This window comes from Dendropsophus ebraccatus, chromosome 13, assembly GCF_027789765.1.
Source record: "Dendropsophus ebraccatus isolate aDenEbr1 chromosome 13, aDenEbr1.pat, whole genome shotgun sequence".
Taxonomy (NCBI): domain Eukaryota; kingdom Metazoa; phylum Chordata; class Amphibia; order Anura; family Hylidae; genus Dendropsophus; species Dendropsophus ebraccatus.
Genome location: NC_091466.1, coordinates 80,657,761 through 80,676,979, shown reverse-complemented (window position 1 = coordinate 80,676,979; position 19,219 = coordinate 80,657,761). Strand labels below are relative to the sequence as shown.

The window sequence follows — 19,219 nt, the reverse complement described above, 5'->3', positions numbered from 1 at the left end:
CAGTATATACAGTGTGTGCTGTACATCCATCGGATCACATGGTGGCAGCAGAGAGCAGTATATACAGTGTGTGCTGTACATCCATCTCATCACATGGTGGCAGCAGAGAGCAGTATATATCTACAGTGTGTGCTGTACATCCATCTCATCACATGGTGGCAGCAGAGAGCAGTATATATCTACAGTGTGTGCTGTACATCCATCGGATCACATGGTGGCAGCAGAGAGCAGTATATACAGTGTGTGCTGTACATCCATCTCATCACATGGTGGCAGCAGAGAGCAGTATATATCTACAGTGTGTGCTGTACATCCATCTCATCACATGGTGGCAGCAGAGAGCAGTATATACAGTGTGTGCTGTACATCCATCTCATCACATGGTGGCAGCAGAGAGCAGTATATATCTACAGTGTGTGCTGTACATCCATCGGATCACATGGTGGCAGCAGAGAGCAGTATATACAGTGTGTGCTGTACATCCATCTCATCACATGGTGGCAGCAGAGAGCAGTATATATCTACAGTGTGTGCTGTACATCCATCGGATCACATGGTGGCAGCAGAGAGCAGTATATACAGTGTGTGCTGTACATCCATCACATCACATGGTGGCAGCAGAGAGCAGTATATACAGTGTGTGCTGTACATCCATCTCATCACATGGTGGCAGCAGAGAGCAGTATATACAGTGTGTGCTGTACATCCATCGGATCACATGGTGGCAGCAGAGAGCAGTATATACAGTGTGTGCTGTACATCCATCACATCACATGGTGGCAGCAGAGAGCAGTATATACAGTGTGTGCTGTACATCCATCGGATCACATGGTGGCAGCAGAGAGCAGTATATACAGTGTGTGCTGTACATCCATCTCATCACATGGTGGCAGCAGAGAGCAGTATATATCTACAGTGTGTGCTGTACATCCATCTCATCACATGGTGGCAGCAGAGAGCAGTATATATCTACAGTGTGTGCTGTACATCCATCGGATCACATGGTGGCAGCAGAGAGCAGTATATACAGTGTGTGCTGTACATCCATCTCATCACATGGTGGCAGCAGAGAGCAGTATATATCTACAGTGTGTGCTGTACATCCATCTCATCACATGGTGGCAGCAGAGAGCAGTATATATCTACAGTGTGTGCTGTACATCCATCTCATCACATGGTGGCAGCAGAGAACAGTATATACAGTGTGTGTTGTACATCTATCACATCACATGGTGGCAGCAGAGAGGAGGATATAGTTATACAGTGTATGAAACGTTTAAACATGGCCGACTTCACGCCATGCAAGGTCTGTGTGTCACCTGTGATGGTCGTCCATTCTCTTCAGTCATATTGTGATCTGTTGTATATGGGGGCAGGGCACTATACCTTCTCCTTCTGTCTCCGGTTGGTTGCCTTGGTGGCCTCTCTATCTCCTCCTGACTCCTCTATCAGTCTCCAGGCCTCTCTATACTTCCCAGACTCCTCTACCAGTCTCCAGGCCTCTCTATCCCCTCCTCCAGACTCCTCTATCAGTCTCCAGGCCTCTCTATCCCCTCCTCCAGACTCCTCTATCAGTCTCCAGGCCTCTCTATCCCCTCCTCCAGACTCCTCTATCAGTCTCCAGGCCTCTCTATCCCCTCCTCCAGACTCCTCTATCAGTCTCCAGGCCTCTCTATCCCCTCCAGACTCCTCTACCAATCTCCAGGCCTCTCTATCCTCTCCTCCAGACTCCTCTATCAGTCTCCAGGCCTCTCTATCCTCTCCTCCAGACTCCTCTATCAGTCTCCAGGCCTCTCTATCCTCTCCTCCAGACTCCTCTATCAGTCTCCAGGCCTCTCTATCCCCTCCTCCAGACTCCTCTATCAGTCTCCAGGCCTCTCTATCCCCTCCAGACTCCTCTATCAGTCTCCATGCCTCTCTATCCTCTCCTCCAGACTCCTCTATCAGTCTCCATGCCTCTCTATCCTCTCCTCCAGACTCCTCTATCAGTCTCCAGGCTATAGTCAGGTGATAGTCAGGCTGGGGGGGCTGGGTTGTGTCTCTATGGGGGGAGGTGAGGAAGGGGTTACAGTCCTGCTGTGAGTGACAATGTGTAATGTTCAGCAGTGACCACTTGGGGGCAGACTACTCCTGTATTTACCCCACTATCTGCTGAATGTGGAGACAGTGAGGGGAGAAGGTCTGGAAGCTGAACCCTGAGCACATTGTGGGGCCCCTCCTCATCCCCCCAGTGCGGTATATGTCCCTCCTCAGCCCCCCAGTGCGGTATATGTCCCTCCTCAGCCCCCCAGTGCAGTATATGTCCCTCCTCAGCCCCCCAGTGCGGTATATGTCCCTCCTCAGCCCCCCAGTGCGGTATATGTCCCTCCTCAGCCCCCCAGTGCGGTATATGTCCCTCCTCAGCCCCCCAGTGCGGTATATGTCACTCCTCATCCCCCCAGTGCGGTATATGTCCCTCCTCAGCCCCCCCAGTGCGGTATATGTCACTCCTCAGCCCCCAGTGCGGTATATGTCACTCCTCAGCCCCCTCAGTGCGGTATATGTCACTCCTCAGCCCCCCAGTGCGGTATATGTCACTCCTCAGCCCCCCAGTGCGGTATATGTCACTCCTCAGCCCCCCAGTGCGGTATATGTCACTCCTCAGCCCCCAGTGCGGTATATGTCACTCCTCAGCCCCCCAGTGCGGTATATGTCCCTCCTCAGCCTCCAGTGCGGTATATGTCCCTCCTCAGCCTCCAGTGCGGTATATGTCACTCCTCAGCCCGCCCAGTGCGGTATATGTCCCTCCTCAGCCCCCCCAGTGCGGTATATGTCCCTTCTTAGCCCCCAGTACAGTATATGTCACTACTCAGCCCCCTCAGTGCGGTATATGTCCCTCCTCAGCCCCCCAGTGCGGTATATGTCCCTCCTCAGCCCCCCAGTGCGGTATATGTCCCTCCTCAGCCCCCCCAGTGCGGTATATTTCACTCCTCAGCCCCCCAGTGCGGTATATGTCCCTCCTCAGCCCCCCAGTGCGGTATATTTCACTCCTCAGCCCCCTAGTGCGGTATATGTCCCTCCTCAGCCCCCCCAGTGCGGTATATGTCCCTCCTCAGCCCCCCAGTGCGGTATATTTCACTCCTCAGCCCCCCAGTGCGGTATATGTCCCTCCTCTGCCCCCCCAGTGCGGTATATGTCCCTCCTCAGCCCCCCCCCAGTGCGGTATATGTCCCTCCTCAGCCCCCCCAGTGCGGTATATGTCCCTCCTCAGCCCCCCCCCCCCCAGTGCGGTATATGTCACTCCTCAGCCCCCCCAGTGCGGTATATGTCCCTCCTCAGCCCCCCCCCCCCCCAGTGCGGTATATGTCACTCCTCAGCCCCCCCAGTGCGGTATATGTCACTCCTCAGCCCCCCAGTGCAGTATATGTCACTCCTCAGCCCCCCAGTGCAGTATATGTCACTCCTCAGCCCCCCAGTGCAGTATATGTCCCTCCTCAGCCCCCCCAGTGCAGTATATGTCCCTCCTCAGCCCCCCCAGTGCGGTATATGTCCCTCCTCAGCCCCCCAGTGCGGTATATGTCCCTCCTCATCCCCCCAGTGCGGTATATGTCCCTCCTCAGCCCCCCCAGTGCGGTATATGCCCCTCCTCATCCCCCCAGTGCGGTATATGTCCCTCCTCAGCCCCCCAGTGCGGTATATGTCCCTCCTCAGCCCCCCCAGTGCAGTATATGTCCCTCCTCAGCCCCCCCAGTGCAGTATATGTCACTCCTCAGCCCCCCAGTGCAGTATATGTCCCTCCTCAGCCCCCCCAGTGCGGTATATGTCACTCCTCAGCCCCCCAGTGCAGTATATGTCACTCCTCAGCCCCCCCAGTGCGGTATATGTCACTCCTCAGCCCCCCAGTGCGGTATATGTCACTCCTCAGCCCCCCAGTGCAGTATATGTCCCTCCTCAGCCCCCCCAGTGCGGTATATGTCACTCCTCAGCCCCCCAGTGCAGTATATGTCACTCCTCAGCCCCCCAGTGCAGTATATGTCACTCCTCAGCCCCCCAGTGCAGTATATGTCCCTCCTCAGCCCCCCAGTGCAGTATATTTCACTCCTCAGCCCCCCCAGTGCGGTATATGTCACTCCTCAGCCCCCCCAGTGTGGTATATTTCACTCCTCAGCCCCCCCAGTGCGGTATATGTCACTCCTCAGCCCCCCAGTGCGGTATATGTCACTCCTCAGCCCCCCCAGTGCGGTATATGCCCCTCCTCAGCCCCCCCAGTGCGGTATATGTCCCTCCTCAGCCCCCCCAGTGCGGTATATGTCACTCCTCAGCCCCCCAGTGTGGTATATGTCCCTCCTCAGCCCCCCCCCCAGTGTGGTATATGCCCCTCCTCATCCCCCCAGTGCAGTATATGTTACTCCTCAGCCCCCAGTGCAGTATATGTCCCTCCTCAGCCCCCCCCCCCCAGTGCAGTATATGTCCCTCCTCAGCCCCCCCAGTGTGGTATATTTCACTCCTCAGCCCCCCCAGTGCAGTATATGTCACTCCTCAGCCCCCCAGTGCAGTATATGTCCCTCCTCAGCCCCCCCAGTGTGGTATATTTCACTCCTCAGCCCCCCCAGTGCGGTATATGTCTCTCCTCAGCCCCCCAGTGCAGTATATGTCACTCCTCAGCCCCCCAGTGCGGTATATGTCACTCCTCAGCCCCCCCAGTGCGGTATATGTCCCTCCTCAGCCCCCCCCCCCCCCAGTGTGGTATATTTCACTCCTTAGCCCCCCCAGTGCAGTATATGTTACTCCTCAGCTCCCCAGTGCAATATATGTTACTCCTCAGCCCCCAGTGCAGTATATGTTACTCCTCAGCCCCCAGTGCGGTATATGTCACACAGACCTTCATTACTATCCGGGTAGGCTTATAGTTACATAACAGGGGGAACTAGACCAGGGGGTGGGGGGTGGGCTGCGTCATGGCCTCCAGAGAGAACCCGGAACGCGTCAGAGCGGAGAAGGAAGGAGAATCCAGGAGAAGACGCAGCAATTCTAACCCTGAGTTACACCCAGTTATATCCGTCACATCCAGAGCTGCGCTCACAATGCTGCTGGTTTTCTGTCACTAGAAGGCAATGCATGGTACAAGGTCACTAGAGATGCTGCGTGGAGCTCTCACAACCACACTGAGGCCATGTTCCCACTCTGTAAGACACCGGCCATTTCGTGACACGGCCGGGTCATGGAACAGCCGGTGTCTGAGAAGTTCATCCCGGCTGGTACTGCAGTTACGGCCGGTTGATCTTCACTGCCGCTGAATTCGGATGCCGCATCAGCATTCCCCGCTGCTCACAATGGAGCGTGCGGCCGGAGCCGCTTTTCACTGATATGTCATTTTTTTGTGGTGCCGCCAGGGATCCCGGCCGGAGCGTATACTATGTGTATGTATACATGTACTATGGGGGAGATTTATGAAAGGGTGTAAATATACACCTGGTGTAAACTGCCCACAGCAACCAATCACAGCTCAGCTTTCAGCTCTGGTAAAATATAAGAGGAGCTGTGATTGGCTGCTGTGGGCAGTTTACACCAGGTGTATATTTACACCCTTTCATAAATCTCCCCCCATGTGTATACACTTCTGTCAGGATTCCTTAGAAGGTACCACTATGTAAGTTCCGTATTAATTACGCCCATTGTTATAACGGCCATGATCATTACGAAACTTACGCAGTGGGAAAATGGCCTGATACTGCATACGGGGACGGAACTAGACATGACAGCTGAAGTATGAGTGCAGCTCTGGAGGCGACTGGAGCACAAGACATTACAGCTGAAGTATGATGTAAAAGCACATAACAGCCCACACCCTGATCTACAGCTGATACCCCTTATATCTCCTGTATGTGACCGCCCCTGTATTTACCCATCTCCCGTATTCACCCCTGCTCTGGATTCACCTGCCCCTGTATTAACCCCTCCCCTGTATTCGCCCCTCCCCTGTATTCTCTCCTGCATTTACCCCTCCCTTGTATTCGCCCCTCCCCTGCATTTACCCCTCCCCTGTATTTACCCCTCTCCTGTTTTCGCCCCTCCCCTGTATTCACCCCTCTCCTGTATTCGCCCCTCCCCTGTATTCACCTCTCCCCTGCATTTACCCCTCCCCTGTATTCGCCCCTCTCCTGCATTTACCCCTCCCCTGTATTCGCCCCTCCCCTGCATTTACCCCTCTCCTGTATTCGCCCCTCCCCTGTATTCACCCCTCCCCTGCATTTACCCCTCCCCTGCATTTACCCCTCCCCTGTATTCACCCCTCCCCTGCATTTACCCCTCCCCTGTATTTACCCCTCCCCTGTATTCACCCCTCCCCTGCATTTACCCCTCCCCTGTATTTACCCCTCCCCTGTATTTACCCCTCCCCTGTATTCACCCCTCCCCTGCATTTACCCCTCCCCTGTATTTACCCCTCCCCTGTATTCACCCCTCCCCTGCATTTACCCCTCCCCTGCATTTACCCCTCCCCTGTATGCGCCCCTCCCCTGCATTTACCCCTCACCTGTATTTACCCCTCCCCTGTATTCGCCCCTCCCCTGCATTTACCCCTCACCTGTATTTACCCCTCCCCTGTATTCACCCCTCCCCTGCATTTACCCCTCCCCTGTATTCGCCCCTCCCCTGCATTTACCCCTCCCCTGTATTCACCCCTCTCCTGTATTCGCCCCTCCCCTGTATTCACCCCTCCCCTGCATTTACCCCCTCAGTTTTTACCCCTCCCCTGTATTTATTCACTGGAGACAGTGTCCGTCTTGTGGTCCATTTAATGAACATCCGGACGGTGATTTTTTTCATTGTCACGGCCGCACCCCCCACCTTCCGTCTGACAGTCACATAGTATGGGCAGTAGCGGCAGCTGTGTGCTCCTCCCCCCATAGTGCAGCTCTCAGAGTCTTCCCCGCTCCTTGGTCCTCTACCAGTGGCCTCTACAGCTTCCTTCTCTAGTGCAGTTATCTTCTAATGTTACAAAGTCCCTTTGGCGTTAGTGTCTAGGAATTGGCAGCCAAGATGGGACAGTTTAAAGTGTGCTTCCCCAGGCTCCTCATTGCCTCCTGGGGGGACTGGGCCGCCATGGGCCCCGCCGTCATCTCGCTGCCAGTCTTCTTCAGTAAGTGATTTATTTCCCTGGATGTTTATTGGGCAACACATTCAGCAGGATTCTCCACCGCCTCCTCCTCCACTTCAGGGTTCAGAGTCTTTTTCTGCTCAATTTCCACCTGGTCAGAGAAAGAGAAGAATCGGCATAAACCAGCGGCCATGCCATAGAGGAATCAACGTGTGAGGGGCCGTAGTGGCCCCAAAACCTGACCTGGTCGTCTTCATTAGTCAGTATTAGCAATAAGACATGGTGGTGTCACAGTGTGATGGTAGTGTCATGTCACGGTGGTGTCACAGTGTCATGGTAGTGTCATGTCATGGTGGTCTCATGTTGTCACAGTGTGATGGTGGTGTCATGTCATGGTGGTGTCACAGTGTGATGGTATTGTCATGTCATGGTGGCGTCACAGTGTGATGGTAGTGTCATGTCATGGTGGTGTCACAGTGTGATGGTAGTGTCATGTCATGGTGGCGTCACAGTGTGATGGTAGTGTCATGTCATGGTGGTGTCACAGTGTGATGGTAGTGTCATGTCACGGTGGTGTCACAGTGTGATGGTAGTGTCATGTCATGGTGGTCTCATGTTGTCACAGTGTGATGGTGGTGTCATGTCATGGTGGTGTCACAGTGTGATGGTAGTGTCATGTCACGGTGGTGTCACAGTGTGATGGTGGTGTCATGTCATGGTGGTGTCACAGTGTGATGGTAGTGTCATGTCATGGTGGTGTCACAGTGTGATGGTAGTGTCATGTCATGGTGGTGTCACAGTGTGATGGTAGTGTCATGTCATGGTGGCGTCACAGTGTGATGGTAGTGTCATGTCATGGTGGTGTCACAGTGTGATGGTAGTGTCATGTCACGGTGGTGTCACAGTGTGATGGTAGTGTCATGTCATGGTGGTCTCATGTTGTCACAGTGTGATGGTGGTGTCATGTCATGGTGGTGTCACAGTGTGATGGTAGTGTCATGTCATGGTGGTGTCACAGTGTGATGGTAGTGTCATGTCATGGTGGTGTCACAGTGTGATGGTAGTGTCATGTCATGGTGGTGTAATGGTGTCACAGTGTGATGGTAGTGTCATGTCATGGTGGTGTCATGGTGATACACAGTGTAATGATGGTGTCATGTCATGGTGGTGTCATGATGTCACAGTGTGATGGTGGTGTAATGGTGTCACAGTGTAATGGTAGTGTCATGTCATGGTGGTCTCATGTTGTCACAGTGTGATGGTAGTGTCATGTCATGGTGGTCTCATGTTGTCACAGTGTGATGGTAGTGTCATGTCATGGTGGTCTCATGATGTCACAGTATGATAGTAGTGTCATGTCATGGTGGTCTCATGTTGTCACAGTGTGATGGTAGTGTCATGTCATGGTGGTCTCATGTTGTCACAGTGTGATGGTAGTGTCATGTCATGGTGGTCTCATGATGTCACAGTATGATAGTAGTGTCATGTCATGGTGGTCTCATGTTGTCACAGTGTGATGGTAGTGTCATGTCATGGTGGTGTCATGATGTCACAGTATGATAGTAGTGTCATGTCATGGTGGTCTCATGTTGTCACAGTGTGATGGTAGTGTCATGTCATGGTGGTCTCATGTTGTCACAGTGTGATGGTAGTGTCATGTCATGGTGGTGTCATGATGTCACAGTATGATGGTAGTGTCATGTCATGGTGGTGTCATGATGTCACAGTATGATGGTAGTGTCATGTCATGGTGGTCTCATGTTGTCACAGTGTGATGGTAGTGTCATGTCATGGTGGTGTCATGATGTCACAGTATGATGGTAGTGTCATGTCATGGTGGTGTCATGATGTCACAGTATGATGGTAGTGTCATGTCATGGTGGTGTCATGATGTCACAGTATGATGGTAGTGTCATGTCATGGTGGTCTCATGTTGTCACAGTGTGATGGTAGTGTCATGTCATGGTGGTGTCATGATGTCACAGTATGATGGTAGTGTCATGTCATGGTGGTGTCATGATGTCACAGTATGATGGTAGTGTCATGTCATTGTGGTGTCATGATGTCACAGTGTGATGGTGGTGTAATGTTGTCACAGTGTGATGGTAGTGTCATGTCATGTGGTGTCATGGTGTGTGTCATCCTCTCACCTTGTAGTAATAGTGGGCGGAGTAGTTCACCCATTTTTTAAGTTCCGTCCTTTCCTCTACTGAGATGGAACGCACCGCTGTCTTGGAAGCAGATGCTGCGGGCATTGAATATTCCACCTCCACATACTTGGCGAATACTGGGGGCACTTCCCGGTCTGAGCCCAACTCCAGGTGGCAGTAAAAACAGTGGGGGTGACCCCATCCTAGGTAAGAAGAAACCTCTTTAGATATTATTTGGGCTTATTAGTCTACTGAGCCGCCTGTTGCATTTCATCTAGATGAAAAGTGTAGATACCTTTTTAACTTTTAACTATAGGCAGTGTTATTGCAAAACCAATCGCCAACCTCCAAGGGCACCCAACCCCTGAAAGCCATCAACCTTGACAACCACCAATTGCAGCCACCTGCCCCCAAGGCCAATTACAAAAAGTCAACAAGGCTCAGGAGTTACCACCTCTGAAGAGATAAAAACTACAGAGAGTCACCAAACACCAAGAATTATCAAGCTGGACAACGCCTCCTGAGAACCAGCACCTCTAAAAGCCATTAACCTGCCAGAGCCTCCGATCTAAGAGCCAACAACCCATAACAGCCATCAACAGCGAACCACCAGCCCCCAAGACCCATCCTCCAAGAGCCAGTTACAGAAAGTCAGCAACCCTCTCGAGTCATCAACCCCAACAGCCACCAACTTCAGAGAACCACCGCCTCTAAAAGCTGTTAACCTGCCAGGGCCACCAACTCCCAAAAGCCTTCAACCCTAGAAAACCACCCCAAAAATCTGTTAATTCCTGAATGCCACCAACCCACAGAAGCCATCAACCCTAATATTCACTAACTTCAGAAAGCCACTGTCATCTAAAAACTTTCAACCTCCAATAATCGTTGCGCCACCATCCCCAAAGAGCCACCCAAAAACATCATGACTGAGAGTCACCAGTTGGCAAGAATTTTCATTAACTCAAGCAGTCTATATCTAGAGCTAGATCTGGAACTGACCATACAGAAACTGGGTTGATTCTTTTTGATTTTGGTTACCTAATAAGAGTGACCGTCTGTATGTGAGGCACGGTTTTTCTCACCTGAGTTCTTATCAGGAAGTCTGCTAATCCTCCATACGATGGCATTATAGGCATGTTCATATTTTGCTGTTCCCAGTGTAACTCTCATCGCCGGCTCTGAACCAGAGAAGCTAGGGGAACCAAAACTGGCTTCTCTATTTACTTTGGCCTTTAGTGACTTCTCCCCAAGCATACTGTCTCTTCGGAAATAGTTCACCCAATCTGGTGGCACTGGGTGTCGAATGGTGATGTTTTCGCAGGGAACCTGGGATAAAACATCCCTGTTAGAAGAGAAGCCAGGAGACATGACCACCCAGCTCTGCAGCTCAACCTCTGCTCCACGAACACAGGCCACAGTTCTCAGAGTGAAGGGCAAAGTCTTTTCAGAAAATACAGTCTGGAACCTCATTAATTCAAACCTACAGGCATCAAGTGAGGTGAACACAATCGTTCTGGAGCTGTGGAATGCCTCCTCATCTACTGATGAATGGAAATGGCAGTCATGTAGTCTCACCCACTTGGTGGTTGTGGTTGGCATAATATCATGCCTAGAGACAACTTCATTGCCTTTGATGAGGACATCATTGAGTCCTATCCTGCAGTCCGCCATCCCTGAGATGAAACTGAGAACATGGACATGTGTGACCACAGAATGTTGAAGAAGCTGGTTGTCCCCTTTGGCCAAAATTCCTCGGAATTCATCTTTAACATCTACAGTGATCTCCTCCTCAATATAATTCTGGTGCATGGTGCTGAGGTCCACAGTGGACGGGAGGTGGAACAAAACATCTTGGATGGTTGAGATGAGGCTTATAAAGTCTGAGTAGTCGGTGGTTCCCAGCTTTACTATCTGCTCCCTCTCTGCAGTGTGAGTGACAAGCGGCATTGGCTGATACTTGCGTTTCTCCCTGTATAACACCCGGTCAATGCGGATGGTGTGAATCCTCCCATTTTCATCATAGTTTTGGAGCTTCGGTTCTGAGATCTCATGGTTCACCTCCAGTTTAAATTCTCTAAATGGCTTTTCCAGACCCCTCTCGTAGAAGAGCTGCAGGAATCCAGCTTCGTTCACCTTCACATAGATGGGACCCCAGTGTCTTGAAGACATGATGTTTTTCTTCTCTGGAATTCTTAAGAGCATTGGCCATCCTTCTTTTGGCTGAGGCTTTATGAATGTTAAAGGGGGACCAATAGGCTCATCAAATTTCAAGTGGTCGTCTGGTAGAGAAGCGCTTCCAGGAGAATCTGGATCCTCAATCTGGATCTGCTTCAGTTGTTCCACCACATCTGCCTGTAAGACCTTCTTCCTGTAGTCTTCAAACTGTTCTGTATCAAGTTCCTCAGCAAGAATGGAGATGGAATTTCTTTGACTTGAACCCGGCCCACTGGATACTGAAGAGTGTTGAGAGCGTCTCTCCTGTTGCTCAAAAAAAGAGCTGAATGGGTTGATCGGGGAAGGCTGGACATCCTTTAAGGCCTCATCAAGGAATGGATTGGGGGCCTTGGTAGGAGTGGAATTCAGTGAGAGTTGTCTGTGTAAAGTGGAGAAATCAAGTCTCGGGGTTCTGGAGAGGTCGACTAGTGAGCTCTTGGGTCGCTCTCTCTTTTTCAAGGCTCTGACACTATTAAGGTTGGTCTCAGGCGTAGAGGAGGATTGGGGGCTTTTAGTCTGTTCAGATTTCTGCGGAGAGTCTTTAGGAGACGGTGTGATGACCTCATCTTCAAAGGTGACCCAACTAGGGAACCGAGTCCTTGTGCATGGTGCTGGGTGACCATTGATTGTGCTGGACCAGTTGACAGATTCCATGTCTAGGTCTTCATCTTCCTGGAAAGATGAGTTATCTGGAAGAAGAGGACAATACAATTGTTAATCCTAACAGGAATAATACCAGAGTAGTCGAACCGCGTAGAGTAGTTGAAAGGCGTAGACAAAGAGAGCGCTGCACCTTGCTAGTATGTCTGCTGTTGTGACTGCGCGGGTGCCAGGGGATATTTATAACAGTGATTGTGCATTCTTCCCAGTTCATCCACCGCTAAGCACATATAGACACTACCCCCCTCTTCACCATGTTCTTCTTTTACCTCTGTTGTATAATGCCAAAGATTAACCCCGAAGTGGTCAAAGCTACATTGTTTTCTCAGAGCTCCAAATCCCTTACAAAGAATTGCAATTAAAACCTGTCTGCAGCCACCTCTAGGTGGAGCTCTAGAGCCTGCTGTATACAGTGTTATCATAGAGTTCTATGTAGTGTCATGGCCGCGGCGGCGTCCCGTGCTCCGGGCCGCCGCCGCGACCGCCATCTAGCTCAGGCAGCTGCCGGGGTCCTGGTGCAGGGACCCGGCGCTGCGGTCTGTTCGGCCCCGGGGGGCGCCTCACCTCGTCCCGCTCCGCCTTCCGTCTGTGCCGGCCGGCGCGCGCGTCCCCGCCTCCTCGGGCGCGCGCGCGCCGGCTGTCTCAGATTTAAAGGGCCAGTCCGTCCCTAATTGGTAGTTGCACCCAATCACTCCCTATAAATCCCAGCATGCCCTGTCCCCTGTGTTGGAGCCTCTACATGCTTCCCATAGCGTTTGGCCCAGCTCCCTGTTGTTCCTGATACCTGTCCGCTACCTGGTCCCTAGTCCCTGTTCCTGTTTCCTGCCCGCTACCCAGTCCCTACTCCTAGTCCCTGGTTCCTGCTTCCCGTCTCACTGCTGTTCCTGTGTTCAGCCTGTCACCTGCGGTACGCCTACACGCCACTGTCAGTACCTACTCCTGCCACGCCTCGCCTGCCGTCACCAGCAACCAAGCCAGGGGTAGCGACCTGGGGGTCGTCTGCCGCAGCAAGTCCATCCCGCTTTGCGGCGGGCTCTGGTGAAAACCAGCGGCCCCTTAGACTCCGCTCCCTGGTGAGGTTTGTGCCATCGCTGGTGCCGGTCCAGTGGATCCACTACTCCAGGCGTTACATGTAGAGACAGTGTACAGTCAGCTCCTGAGCTTACCTAGAGGTGGCTGCAGGTAGGAGAATTGTAACGTACTGTATGTCAGTGCAGACGTCCCCTCTGCTCACAATATGGTTGCCATTACAATATGGCTGCCATCACAATATGGCTGCCATTACAATATGGCTGCCATCACAATATGGCTGCCATGACAGCTTCTTTAAGGGTTGTTCTCCGGCTTTCCCTATTTATGTTATAACACTTCTGCTCCATTATAAGTAGACTGAAGTTTTTACCAAGAATCTGGAAAAGCAGAGTGACAAGTGGGCAGTCATAAGAGTGTCACCAAGCTTTCCCAGGCACCGATAGGTCTAGATGTGTCCTACATAGAGGAGCAGAGAGGAGACGCTGGGACTGATATTTTCTGGAATATTCCGATTTTTGGAACAAGAAGTTGACTGGTCAAATAGAGATGAGGTAAACAGGACGCGGCACTGGTTCCCAGATGTCTCCATACACAACCGGAGCAGTGACCTTTCCTTGGTCAGGAAGAGACAGTGACCGGAGCGGGGAGTGTGTGCTGAGATAAGGGCAGGCCAGGCCGCAGCGCTGCTCAGAGGTGTCGGCTCCAGAAGGACGAGCAGAGACACCGCTCATGTGGTTTCCTGTATATATATCACTGGAAAACAGATGAGGAGTGAATATCAGGAGCGGGGGTCTCACTAATCCTGCAGCCCCTCCACCCCCCACTGCATAATAGCCTCACTATGTCTATCAGAGATTACTTCTAGTCTTTGCTTTTTTTTAAGATTTTTGCTTCATGTGAGCGAATGGGAACAGAGGAGTCAGGGGCGTAACTAGAAATGGCTGGGCCCCATAGCAAACTTTTGATTGGGGCCCCCCCTTCCCGACTGACCACTAAGCTGTCAAGTCTATTCTTAACTGCAAGTGCTCGTCAGGAGTGTTTGCAGTTAAAGGGACATTTGCAGCCTGGCAACCTGGTGCTCTAAACGATGACATCTTAGGGAGCCCAGCGTATTGCAGGAGAGGGCACTGGGGCCCCCTGATGTGGTGGGCCCCATAGCAGCCGCTATGGCTGCTACAGTGGTAGTTACGCCCTTGAGAGGAGTAAGGAGCCGTGACATGGTAGTATAGTGGATAGGACTACAGTGTCTGCTGCCAGAGGAGGAAGGAGCCGTGACATGGTAGTATAGTGGATAGGACTACAGTGTCTGCTGCCAGAGGAGGAAGGAGCCATGACATGGTAGTATAGTGGATAGGACTACAGTGTCTGCTGCCAGAGGAGGAAGGAGCCGTGACATGGTAGTATAGTGGAGAGGACTACAGTGTCTGCTGCCAGAGAAGGAAGGAGCCGTGACATGGTAGTATAGTGGAGAGGACTACAGTGTCTGCTGCCAGAGGAGGAAGGAGCAGTGACATGGTAGTATAGCTGAGAGGACTACAGTGTCTGCTGCCAGAGAAGGAAGGAGCCGTGACATGGTAGTATAGTGGAGAGGACTACAGTGTCTGCTGCCAGAGGAGGAAGGAGCCATGACATGGTAGTATAGGGGATAGGACTACAGTGTCTGCTGCCAGAGAAGGAAGGAGCCGTGACATGGTAGTATAGTGGAGAGGACTACAGTGTCTGCTGCCAGAGAAGGAAGGAGCCGTGACATGGTAGTATAGTGGAGAGGACTACAGTGTCTGCTGCCAGAGGAGGAAGGAGCAGTGACATGGTAGTATAGCTGAGAGGACTACAGTGTCTGCTGCCAGAGGAGGAAGGAGCTGTAACATGGTAGTATAGCGGAGAGGACTACAGTGTCTGCTGCCAGAGGAGAAGGGAGCTGTGACATGGTAGTATAGCGGAGAAGACTACAGTGTCTGCTGCCAGAGAAGGAAGGAGCCGTGACATGGTAGTATAGCGGAGAGGACTACAGTGTCTGCTGCCAGAGGAGGAAGGAGCCGTGACATGGTAGTATAGTGGAGAGGACTACAGTGTCTGCTGCCAGAGGAGGAAGGAGCCGTGACATGGTAGTATAGTGGATAGGACTACAGTGTCTGCTGTCAGAGGAGGAAGGAGCCATGACATGGTAGTATAGAGGAGAGGACTATAGTGTCTTCTGCCAGAGGAGGAAGGAGCAGTGACATGGTAGTATAGCTGAGAGGACTACAGTGTCTGTTGCCAGAGGAGGAAGGAGCTGTGACATGGTAGTATAGCGGAGAGGACTACAGTGTCTGCTGCCAGAGGAGGAAGGAGCTGTGACATGGTAGTATAGTGGATAGGACTACAGTGTCTGCTGCCAGAGAAGGAAGGAGCCGTGACATGGTAGTATAGTGGAGAGGACTACAGTGTCTGCTGCCAGAGGAGGAAGGAGCCGTGACATGGTAGTATAGTGGATAGGACTACAGTGTCTGCTGCCAGAGGAGAAGGGAGCTGTGACATGGTAGTATAGTGGATAGGACTACAGTGTCTGCTGCCAGAGGAGAAGGGAGCTGTGACATGGTAGTATAGTGGATAGGACTACAGTGTCTGCTGCGAGAAAAGGAAGGAGCCATGACATGGTAGTATAGTGGAGAGGACTACAGTGTCTGCTGCCAGAGCAGAAGGGAGCAGTGACATGGTAGTATAGTGGATAGGACTACAGTGTCTGCTTCCAGAGGAAGAAGCCGTGACATGGTAGTATAGTGGATAGGACTACAGTGTCTGCTGCAAGAGGAGGAAGGAGCAGTGACATGGTAGTATAGCTGAGAGGACTACAGTGTCTGCTGCCAGAGGAGGAAGGAGCTGTAACATGGTAGTATAGCGGAGAGGACTACAGTGTCTGCTGCCAGAGGAGAAGGGAGCTGTGACATGGTAGTATAGCGGAGAAGACTACAGTGTCTGCTGCCAGAGAAGGAAGGAGCTGTGACATGGTAGTATAGAGCAGTGATTTTCAACCAGTGTGCCGCGACACATGGTCGGGTGTGCCGCGGGGAAAGTTCCCCAAACTATGGTGCCCCTGTGTTTTGTTCCCCGGCAATGCGCAGTGATCAGTGGCGGATTATAAGTATGGTGGAGAGAAGCACAGGAGAGACGCATGGGGGAGAGAAGCACAGGAGAGAAGCAGAAGGAGAAGTATGGTGGAAGGAAGCACAGGAGAGAAGCAGGGGGGAGAAGTATGGTGGAGAGAAGCACAGAAGAGAAGCATGGGGGAGAGAATCACAGGAGAGAAGCAGGGGGGAGAAGTATGGTGGAGAGAAGCACAGGAGAGAAGCATGGGGGAGAGAAGCAGGGGGGAGAAGTATGGTGGAGAGAGGCATGGGAGAGAAGCATGGGGGGGAGAAGTATGGTGGAGAGAAGCACAGGAGAGAAGCATGGTTGAGAGAAGCACAGGAGAGAAGCACAGGAGAGAAGCAGGGGGGAGAAGTATGGTGGAGAGAAGCACAGGAGAGAAGCAGGGGGGAGAAGTATGGTGGAGAGAATCACAGGAGAGAAGCATGGGGGAGAGAAGCATGGGGGAGAAGCATGGTGGAGAGAAGTACAGGAGAGAAGCATGGGGGAGAGAAGCACAGGAGAGAAGCAGGGGGGAGAAGTATGGTGGAGAGAAGCACAGAAGAGAAGCATCGGGGAGAGAATCACAGGAGAGAAGCAGGGGGGAGAAGTATGGTGGAGAGAAGCACAGGAGAGAAGCATGGGGGAGAGAAGCAGGGGGGAGAAGTATGGTGGGGAGAGGCACGGGAGAGAAGCATGGGGGGGAGAAGTATGGTGGAGAGAAGCACAGGAGAGAAGCATGGTTGAGAGAAGCACAGGAGAGAAGCACAGGAGAGAAGCAGGGGGGAGAAGTATGGTGGAGAGAAGCACAGGAGAGAAGCAGGGGGGAGAAGTATGGTGGAGAGAATCACAGGAGAGAAGCATGGGGGAGAGAAGCAGGGGGAGAAGTATGGTGGAGAGAATCACAGGAGAGAAGCATGGGGGAGAGAAGCAGGGGGAGAAGCATGGTGGAGAGAAGCACAGGAGAGAAGCATGGGGGAGAGAAGCACAGGAGAGAAGCAGGGGGGAGAAGTATGGTGGAGAGAAGCACAGGAGAGAAGCATGGGGGAGAGAAGCACAGGAGAGAAGCAGGGGGGAGAGAAGCACAGGAGAGAAGCAGGGGGGAGAAGTATGGTGGAGAGAAGCACAGGAGAGAAGCATGGGGGAGAGAAGCACAGGAGAGAAGCAGGGGGAGAAGTATGGTGGAGAGAAGCACAGGAGAGAAGCAGGGGGGAGAAGTATGGTGGAAAGAAGCATGGGGGAGAGAAGCACAGGAGAGAAGCAGGGGGGAGAAGTATGGTGGAGAGAAGTAAAGGAGAGACACATGGGGGAGAGAAGTACAGGAGAGAAGCAGGGGGGAGAAGTATGGTGGAGAGAAGCATGGGGGAGAGAAGCACAGGTGAGAAGCAGGGGGGAGAAGTATGGTGGAGAGAAGCACAGGAGAGAAGCAGGGGGGAGAAGTATGGTGGAGAGAAGCACAGGGGAGAAGTATGGTGGAGAGAAGCACGGGAGAGAAGCACAGGGGGGAGAAGAAAACAGGCCCAGGTTTCACACTGAGTGAGTATAAATACATTTAGAATCTATATTATTAACTATATGTATAATATGTACTGTTTTAGTGTCATTTTGTGCCATTTTGGTTGGTGGTGTGCCCCGGGATTTTTTAAGTATAAAAAGTGTGCCGCAGCTCAAAAAAGGTTGAAAATCACTGGTATAGAGGATAGGACTATAGTGTCTTCTGCCAGAGGAGGAAGAAGCTGTGACATGGTAGTATAGTTGAGAGGACTACAGTGTCTGCTGCCAGAGGAGGAAGAAGCAGTGACATGGTAGTATAGCTGAGAGGACTACAGTGTCTGCTGCCAGAGGAGAAGGGAGCTGTGACATGGTAGTACAGTGGATAGGACTACAGTGTCTGCTGCCAGAGCAGAAGGGAACAGTGACATGGTAGTATAGCAGAGAGGACTACAGTGTCTGCTGCCAGAGGAGGAAGGAGCCATGACATGGTAGTATAGTGGATAGGACTACAGTGTCTGCTGCCAGAGGAGGAAGGAGCAGTGACATGGTAGTATAGAGGATAGGACTATAGTGTCTTCTGCCAGAGGAGGAAGGAGCCGTGACATGGTAGTATAGTGGATAGGACTACAGTGTCTGCTGCCAGAGGAGGAAGGAGCCGTGACATGGTAGTATAGTGGATAGGACTACAGTGTCTGCTGCAAGAGGAGGAAGGAGCAGTGACATGGTAGTATAGAGGATAGGACTATAGTGTCTTCTGCCAGAGGAGGAAGGAGCCGTGACATGGTAGTATAGTGGATAGGACTACAGTGTCTGCTGCCAGAGGAGGAAGGAGCCGTGACATGGTAGTATAGTGGATAGGACTACAGTGTCTGCTGCCAGAGGAGGAAGGAGCAGTGACATGGTAGTATAGAGGATAGGACTATAGTGTCTTCTGCCAGAGGAGGAAGGAGCCGTGACATGGTAGTATAGCGGAGAGGACTACAGTGTCTGCTGCCAGAGGAGGAAGGAGCAGTGACATGGTAGTATAGCGGAGAGGACTACAGTGTCTGCTGCCAGAGGAGGAAGGAGCAGTGACATGGTAGTATAGCGGAGAGGACTACAGTGTCTGCTGCCAGAGGAGGAAGGTGATGGATTCTATTTGTTCTGCTTCTACCAATGTAAATTACGATAAAACAACTATTAACTTTATTTTAGGACTTTTAGTATGAAAATGTTTCATGGGTCATTGATGAGTTATGTATCTATGTGCTATATTGTCTACTCAGCTGTGTATCTAATCTGTGATGCTGTCTGCTGAATCACTATCTAATCCTATCTGTGTATCTAAAGCTATCATTTGTGACACTGCTAAGGATCCAGATGGGTAAATGTAATCATTTGTAAGACATGTCTGCTGTATCTAAGCTGAGCCTGTGTGATACAGCCTCAGCTAGTGAAGGATCCTGGGTCGGGGTGATCTGCGAAGAGGATGGACAGCTGGCAGCCT

General features: G+C 51.8%; 1 protein-coding gene across 4 annotated transcripts in view; it reads right to left on the bottom strand.

The window, feature by feature from the left end:
- Positions 1 to 6,772: 6,772 nt before the first annotated feature.
- Positions 6,773 to 19,219, bottom strand: part of STON2 (stonin 2) — a 48,784-nt gene continuing 36,337 nt past the window's right edge. For all 4 annotated transcript variants that reach the window (XM_069951104.1, XM_069951105.1, XM_069951106.1 and 1 more), the window contains 3 exons: positions 10,311 to 12,131; positions 9,229 to 9,431; positions 6,773 to 7,229 (listed from right to left, as the gene is read on the bottom strand). In XM_069951104.1, coding sequence (XP_069807205.1) covers positions 7,146 to 7,229; positions 9,229 to 9,431; positions 10,311 to 12,131 — 2,108 coding nt within the window. In that variant the 3' untranslated portion in view covers positions 6,773 to 7,145. The remainder of the gene's footprint in view (positions 7,230 to 9,228; positions 9,432 to 10,310; positions 12,132 to 19,219) is intronic.